The sequence below is a fragment of the Pseudocercospora fijiensis genome (genome assembly GCF_000340215.1).
Source record: "Pseudocercospora fijiensis CIRAD86 unplaced genomic scaffold MYCFIscaffold_9, whole genome shotgun sequence".
In the NCBI taxonomy this organism is placed as follows: domain Eukaryota; kingdom Fungi; phylum Ascomycota; class Dothideomycetes; order Mycosphaerellales; family Mycosphaerellaceae; genus Pseudocercospora; species Pseudocercospora fijiensis.
The window spans coordinates 1,130,692-1,138,906 of record NW_006921540.1 but is presented as its reverse complement, the minus strand read 5'-3'; the positions used below and the strand labels follow the sequence as shown (position 1 = coordinate 1,138,906).

The 8,215-nt window shown below is 46.2% G+C and overlaps 1 protein-coding gene across 1 annotated transcript; it reads right to left on the bottom strand.

Moving 5' to 3' along the window:
* Positions 1 to 5,993: 5,993 nt before the first annotated feature.
* MYCFIDRAFT_3693 (uncharacterized protein) lies at positions 5,994 to 7,340 on the bottom strand (the record flags this gene model as incomplete). Its single annotated transcript, XM_007932277.1, has 2 exons — positions 5,994 to 6,330; positions 6,532 to 7,340. Coding segments are annotated over 2 exons (1,146 nt in total), but the record flags the coding sequence as incomplete, so codon positions are not given.
* Between the last annotated feature and the right edge of the window lie 875 nt (positions 7,341 to 8,215).

The window sequence follows — 8,215 nt, the reverse complement described above, 5'->3', positions numbered from 1 at the left end:
AGTTAATAATAAGTAAGTAATTAGTAATTATAATTACGTAATCATATAATCAGTACCTATAGTGATGCTTAGGGTTAAGAACGAGGTAGATCTATAGGCAGTCGTTACTATCGACAGCGCCTAAGACTAAGTATAAGTCCGGCAATAGTCCTTCCTCTTCTACCTCTTCTAGCACGGCCAATTCTAATAGCACCTTAGCAACCCCTATTCTTATCCAGTTCTTCGAGCACTCGTTTATACGAATATAGTTACTACTTATATATACGGTCCTATCGAGTAGTGCGGCGGCTTATACTAAAGGTCCTCTCTAACTCGGCGGACATAGTAAAGGCTAACAATATATTAATAGCTAGTTGCTATAACGCTGCATCGCAGGTCTTCCGCTATTAAATCCACTAGTTAATAGGACTTATTATAACTAGCTTCTCGAGGCTAACTAGTAGCAGTACTATTAGACTAGCATAAATGAAGGCTTCGAAGGGGTCCTAATTAGTAGCAACTAGGTTAGTTTGAGACTTAATTTGCTAGCGCTTAAGGTCCGATAGTCCTTTAAATAAGCGCTATAGCGTAGACAGTAGTTAATAGCTGCGTCCGAAGCGTGTCTTATAGTCCTTCTAAAGCGCTATAGACTGTAACAAGGTAGTGTCTATATCTACCGCTAAGCGGCCTCTAAGCTAGGCAAGTCGTCGGCTTAGATATAGCAAGACTGCAGTAATATATAGAGGGCTCTTCTAGTTAAGGTCGTAGTACTTGTCGAATAGCACTCTAGCTATATTAATAGACCTAATAAGGACCTTGCGGTAGGTGTTCTTACTAGCTAAGCGAAGGAAATAGCTTCTTAGGTATTCTATAGACTCTTGATACATATCGAATGTAATAGTATAGCCTTAGAGCCGAAGAGTAACCTCTTTAAATAGACTAAGAAACTTCCGTATATAGGCAAGGACCTTCTAGTCGTCGTCGGCTAAGCTAAACTCGCGCAGGTGCGGCATTCTATCGAAGAAGGTGTTTAAGATTGGCCTAGTTTAAATAGCCTCTTCTATTATTAGAAGCTAGCTATTCTAGCGTGTTTTACCGGGGATCTTTAGTACTATATATAGCAGTTGTAGCTAGGCCTTACAGACCTCTTAGAAGATGTTGTTATTGTCGTTCTTACGTAGAAGCTTAGCGAGTACAAATAACCGTTGCAATAGACCTTGTTTAACAAAGGACTTAATATCTATATCGAGCTACCTCGAGATTGAGACGCTATCGCTATCGTTACTAAGCACTTAGTTAAAGTCCTTACTCTTAGCAGCCTCTGCGTCCTTAGCAAATATAAAGGCTATAGTTACACGGTTAAGAATATAGCTAATATAGCGGAGGCGGCGGTTCTTCTAGGAGTAGCCTTACGAGTCTAGGAAGCGCTTAATAGCGGCACTAAGTGTATTGTTATTAGAGCGGCTATTAGTCGTTATCTAGCCAAGTTTGCTAGCTATCTCGAAGGTTAAGAAGCAAGGTAGGACACTCTTAGTAAGGAAGTCGCTAGTATAAGAGCTAGGTAGAAGTTATAGCAAATCTAGTAGTATTTAGACTAGGCGGCTCTATAGGTTAATATACTAGCAATTAACGGCTTAGAAGAACTTATAGCTATACTAAGACTTCTATATATTAGTACAAAAGTAAATACAACTAAGCGCTGCTAATAGTGCTCGTTTGACCCCTTCTCGCTAGCTCTCGAAGTTGTATAGAATACGAGGAAACAGTAAAGTATAGCTCTTAAGAAGAACCTCCTCTGTATATAGATTAACCGTTAGTATAAGGTCCTTAAATTCCTTCGTAACTAGCGTAGTATAAGCGATACTATTAGCTATTGCAAAGCGAGCGAGGGCGTATCTAAACTTGTCCTTATCCGTAGCGCCTTTAAGTATGTTCGTCGTCTTGTCCGACTTAATAGAGCCTTACTTCTTCTATAGCGCCGAGAGGTTAATCTTCGTCTACTTCTTATAAGTACCTTTAAGCTTCTGTTTCTTAATACCGACGAATATAAAGTGCTTCTTAGCTAGGTGCTAAGGCGCGTTACTAGAATTAGACGCGTACCGATTAGGGTCGTTATCGTCGTAGTATATATAGTAGAATGCCTTATACCTGCCTCTATCGACCTTTAAAGGCTCTCTATCTTTTAGTGCTCTCGCATGCGCCTATAACGCTAGATCTAGCTAGTTCCTACCCCTTCTACGTTTCCTTAACTCGGTAACCGTAGGCGTAGGTATCGGCTATACTATATTCGAGGACTACGAGGTAGATAGTCGAATAGAATTAGAAGATTAAAGGAATAAGGTGTCCTCGTCTAGTGTTAGAGACGGCGCTTTATTAGCTTTAGAGGATAGAAGATCGCTTAGATCGCTCGAATCTTTATAGAATAGTATCCGATCTAGTAGCTCGTTTTCCTATATCGATGCTTAGGTATTTACGTAATTTTCTAGTACTTTCTGAGTTGGTTTATGCTTCTTACGTAGGTTATCTCGCATATCGAATGTATTGTTGTCTTAAACTAAATAATGAATATCGAGATTTGAGTTTGCTAGTATACGGCTAAGCTGTCCGGACCTTGCCGTCCGTGCTAAGCGAAGCTTATCTATTAGGCTTAGCTAGACCCTAAAGTGCTAATATAACGCGATAGGCAGGTGCGATAGCAAGCTCGAATACTAATGTCTACGACTAATTATACCTAATTAATAACAACAACCTTACTATCGCCGGTAGCACCTTCGCTATCGATTAGACGGTATAGAATCCTATCGATCCGATCCTTAAATAGCGTCTACCGCATCGGATACTACGATTTTAGCCTAAGAAAGCACTCTTCTAAGCAGAGGCATAGTTTTCTACTAAACTTAAAGTAGCGACGAGAACCTAGCGCTATATACCTTCCTTTCCGGTCGATGCCCTTACTTACTCGTTAAATACTATTAGCTATACGCTCCTAGTATTCCCCGGCCCTTCGAACGATCTCCGACGTATACCGAAGGCTCTTTGTCGTCTTCCTTATAACCCTCCGATACGGTAACTATAAGCCCTCCTTTTCCGCCTCTCCGATATACTACTCGAAGTCCTTCTATACTACTTCTTTAATAAAGGATAGTATACCGGCTTATTAGAAGTATAGCTAAGTAGGAGTAATATAAGAGTCGGTTTAGTTAAGAGTTAGATAAGTCGCTAGTACGTCCTTTAGTAACAGCTATAGGTAATAGCTTTATAGTACTAAGAAGGCTTTAGTTAACTAGTCGGAGGTCTATACTAGCGGTAGTAAGAGGTCTTCCTCTTAAGAAGACATAGACTTAGCAACCTATCTAAATTAGCGACCTCGTATACTAATGTTCGACTTATATACCTCTCGATAGACGTGCCCCATTTTAGGTATATTGTTGTCTATAGAAATAGGAGGAAATAGTACGAATTTGAAACCTTCTATAGATGTAACATATACCCTAGTATTGCCTTGGAATAACCGACTGATTACTAACTATAGTCACTAATCACTTACTCCATAATCATAATCGTAGTCACATGTGATTACAGTAACTAGTGATTATTGGTAATCAATAATCAACAACTATGGTTGCCACTCCAAGACATCTGGCTCTGGTGTGTGTCCTATGCCACGCGATCCTTCTGTACAGTACAGTAGGCCTTGAGACCAACCTTCGCGCCTACCGCTGAAGGCCTCCTCCATCATCGCACTCAGCCTGAGCACACGATTGCTCCAAGATACATTGTCGTCAGCCTTCTTTCCATGCACCAAAATCTCAGCAGCGTACAGCCGTTGCAGATACTACAATTTTCGACTCCTCCACAAATCGCACTTTTCAAGCATGCACTGAAAGAGATGGTGGGATCCCCCGGCAGCACCGAACAGCTCGAGCGTGGTGAGTCTGACGAGCTGAAAAACACCTGAGACCAACTTAGGCCCTAGCACTACACTATTCACGTTATAACGTCAGCGTGCAGCCTACATGATCGTTCAGCCCTGATCAAAGGCCCTAGAAGTTCGAAGGCGTTATATACTGATGGCACTCGGCAGACAACTAGGGCTCGCAAACAAACTCATCATACGCACACATCCTGCGGGACTTCCCTTTCCTGTGTGTGAGTGCTCATCCCTCCTAGGGCTTCGAAGGCATCGATTATAACGGAGTCACGCCCACCCACCTTCTCTCTATAGCGCAATATGGGATCGCATATGCCTGACAGATCGGCTCCTGCGTCAGCGCGATGGCGTGAAATGTCAAGAATCCTGCCGACACGCAAGGGATTGATGAGCAACAGCAGACCTGGTTGACAGCACAAGACTAGGAATTCGGCCCAGCAAAGTGACACACCGCGTGCTCGGAATTCTTTTGGGGTTCGCATCCGAGGAATGACTTCGCTCGGAGATAAAAGCATCGCGATAATGGCTCCAAGACGTGGTACTTCGGCCGTAATATCTCACTTCAAACGCATATCGCTCCCAATAACTCAGCACTGATCGCTGTCATTACGACCCCCCGAGCCCATTGTCTCCGACCAGCTACATGTACCATCTCTCTCGACCTGACTTCTTTCGAACTAACCACTCGCTCGTTTCTTCCTGCTCAGGAACATGCCCATTACCGCGCCCGATTCGTGTTTTCCTCCAGAATAATCCGTCTGATCTGTTCGTGACCATTTCAAAGACTGAAGAGGATCCCGAAAAGTCTTGTACGTCTTCCGCCATATCCGGCGGTCGGAGGCATGCAACAGGTGATTGCAGAAGTGTTCAACTCGATCACCCCCTATAGACCGCGTGGTTGTAGCAGCAGGGTTCGCCGGGGAGGTAGGAGGAGATGGGGAGGATCTGGTGGGCGAATGATCTTGGGGGTAGAAGGGAGGCATGGGTTTCTTCTGCAGGTCGGGCGGATGTCCATTGAGATGGGAGGGAGAGGAGGAGATATATTGAGGATGGAATGGCGAATGGAGATGGATTGATCGCAAGGGGAGAGGAGAGAAGAATGGTGTTCCAACCCTCGACGAGTCAACCAATATATACATAGTACCGGTATGTATCTCACGATTCAGTAGTGTATGGAAGTAATAGCGACGACGATGGCTACTGTAGTGCCTGGCAGTCAGCAGTATAAGAAAGGTCCTATGCATAATATGATGCATTAGCATTCCAGTCTCCGTGCTGTATTTCTCCGCAGTCCTGTCAGAGAGCTGAGGTGTAGACTTTCTGGGTCACTTCAGCACAGTTTCAGATTTGTACCGTTTCAAGCACACGAACCGAGCCAAAAATGTAAAGATTCGAGGCGGTCGGGCTCTGCGATCGTCTTCAGTGGTATGTATACACCTCGCATCGTCATCGACTGAGCGTGCTGTATAAATTCCTCGGTGTGAGTGAAAGGTGAAGAGATGCAGGCTTCTTCGATCAAAACGTGCTGATGTACCATGCCGACGTTTATGTGCTCTTTCTCAGGACAAGATCGGTGATGCCTTGAGCGCCTGCATCATGCTGTATAGATACTGCCAAGATGAGATCAAAAGGTTCGTGTCTCATACTGTGGCGGTAAGCTCGCGAACCGGGTTCATTGGCGAGGGCCATACCCACAAGCGAGTGAGTCAATTAATAACAAAACCTGGATACCTGTGGTGGTGCTCGATCGCCCGTGACAGAACAAAAAATGTTGCGCCTTGCAAGTTCTCAACTCAATCGATGTCTGAGAAAAATGGTCTCTGTTCGTGACTGTCAGAATGTTTTCGTGCGTCGCATTATCCTGGTCATCGAGGCTAAATGCCTTGCTAGTATCCAAACAGGCTCAGGAGGCTCTTCATAACTTCGTCCTCCCTTCTTCGCTAGTTCCCCTTCTCATCGGCTGGCCTTCACGCCCAGCGTTGACCATCCGCGCAGCACCTCTCACGGCAGAGCTGATCGCAGCCTCGACGCTTGGTCCAGCTGCAGCCATATCACCGCCAGGTCCTGGAGCAGGAGTTCCCGTCCGGCTCTGCCTCTGCAATTGGGTTGAAGTAAGCCAGCCCACCTGCCTGCTCAAGCCTGCAACCTGTGCTCCGATGTATTGCATTTCCTCGCGTGTTCGCAAGTTCTCGTTCAAGATCTGCATCGAGTGCCTGCCATCCAGTTCTTGTAGCGCTGAGCTCACTCGTGACATTTCATCCCGTAGGCTTTCGTGCATGGAGAGCATGTGATGAAGTGGTGACACGTACGGACCACCGTTTATTGCTGGAGGCGGGAAAGGCGATGCGAGTTCAAAATCCAGACTAAACGGTTCTGGCAGGTCTGATGGCCGAGGGCCCGGGACTTCTGGCACTGGGCCGCTAGGCATATCCCTAGTTTGATGGCCGATTAGTATAGAATCGATGGTGCTAGACGTCTCCGATGCCGGTAATTCCACGGGATCTCCTTCATTGAGAGGCGATATCGAAGTCACGTCGATGGTGCTAGATCCGTGGCCATGGAGCAGAGGTATGGAGCTCGGATTGGCGCTGATCTGATCAGGATCGTCCAGCTTTGGGAACAACAGTCCGTGCATGGCGCTGAATCCATTCTCGAGCACTTCCAACTTGCGGTTCATTTGCAGCTGAGCAGCCTCTTGCTCATCCATTCGAGACTTCACCATTTCGAACATGGGAGCCATTTTTGCGAATGTGCATTTCTTTGCATGGATATCTGTTTGAGCTTTCATATTCCTGCTATCACAGCCTAGTGCGGCTCCAGGACAAGGTATGCTGACTGCTGGACACAGCTTCGTATTGTGTTCCGACAATTCCCGGTAGTACAGGTTGGCATTGCAAAGACTGCAGGCGACTCGTCTGTCAGGGCATTTCCGTTTCCAGTGGACTTCCAGATGCACTCTTTGCATTTCCTCTCGACAAGCCAAGCAGCTGACCGGGATATGCAAGCATGCGAGAGTCGAGTCTTTCCGTCGGACCGGCAGTTCGCATTCTCGTGCCGCGCATTCGACGAGAGCGTAGCCACAATATATGTTGATGTGATCTTGAACTTGTCCCCGTTTGAGTTGTGACGTGCAACCTTCGTCGGAATTCGGACATTTCACCAACAGGTCGTCCAGGATGTTGGTCAGGATCTTGCTAGTGGCAGATCTGGGAGCAAGCTTTGCGGGAGTGCGACATGTTGGGCAGTCCCCTCCTCGTGCGCCCAGCGGATTGTAGGCAGATGAAGTCGTCCACGTTTGGCGAATACAATCTCGGCAGAAGCAGTGGTCGCATTCTGTGAGCACTACCGGGTCCACGAAGGGGCATCGGCAAATGGGACAGACCAGGTTCTCGTCGGAGGGCGCGACATAGTCAAGCAGGCGCAAGTCCACGGGAGGATTGAGATTTTGACATCGGGCTTTGGATTGCAGAAAGTTCCTCTCCTCCATCGTCCTTCGCTTTTCCAGTCTATCCAGGCCACGCAATGTTGAGGGCGTCTGCGTCGTTCCGTCGCCGCCATAAGATGTAGTCCTTCGATGCGTGTGTGAACGAGTCGCCTCGTCTCTCGATCTGCGATTGGACCTGAAGAAGGAGCTCGGAGATCTGGACATGATGGTGAAAGGAAGTCTGTCGATATCAGTAGGGCCGTGAGCGGTAGCGATCAGGCCGAGCAAGCAGCTAGCCGACGGAGACCAACAGCAGACGGCAGCTTTTAAAGAGCGGGCCCAAGCCTGCAGCACGGGTTCCAGGTTGCTGAGGTGAGTGACCGAGATGCCGATGACGATAAGATGCTCAAGGTAATTTCGCGCCGAGTTTCGAGATCCCCTTAACGAAGTCCGTAGTTAAGTCCGTCGAATACCCACCCTGGCTCTGCCTTTGTCGGGTTCTACTTCTGATACTAAATGTAGTATAGCCCTATATAAACCTATATCGCCCCTCGAATAGCGAACTCGTCTAATTAGGTCTCGGATTTAGCCGTAGTAGAGCTTAGGGTTAAGAAGCCGATAACTTTACGAGTCGTCCTATAGTAAAGGTTTTATAGCAAACCTTAGTAAGTAAAGGTCTATAAGAAGGTATAAAAGAAGATATAGAAGAAGATATATAATAGAGGCGCTAAGTACGCTACTAAGATAGATATATAGGTAATATATACTATAGACTAAGACCTTCTAATAACTAATTAGCTACTAGTAACTAAGTCTCGGCTATCTTATATACGCCGTTAACTAAGTCGCTATAAGCTTAGTAAAGATATACTTCTAGTACT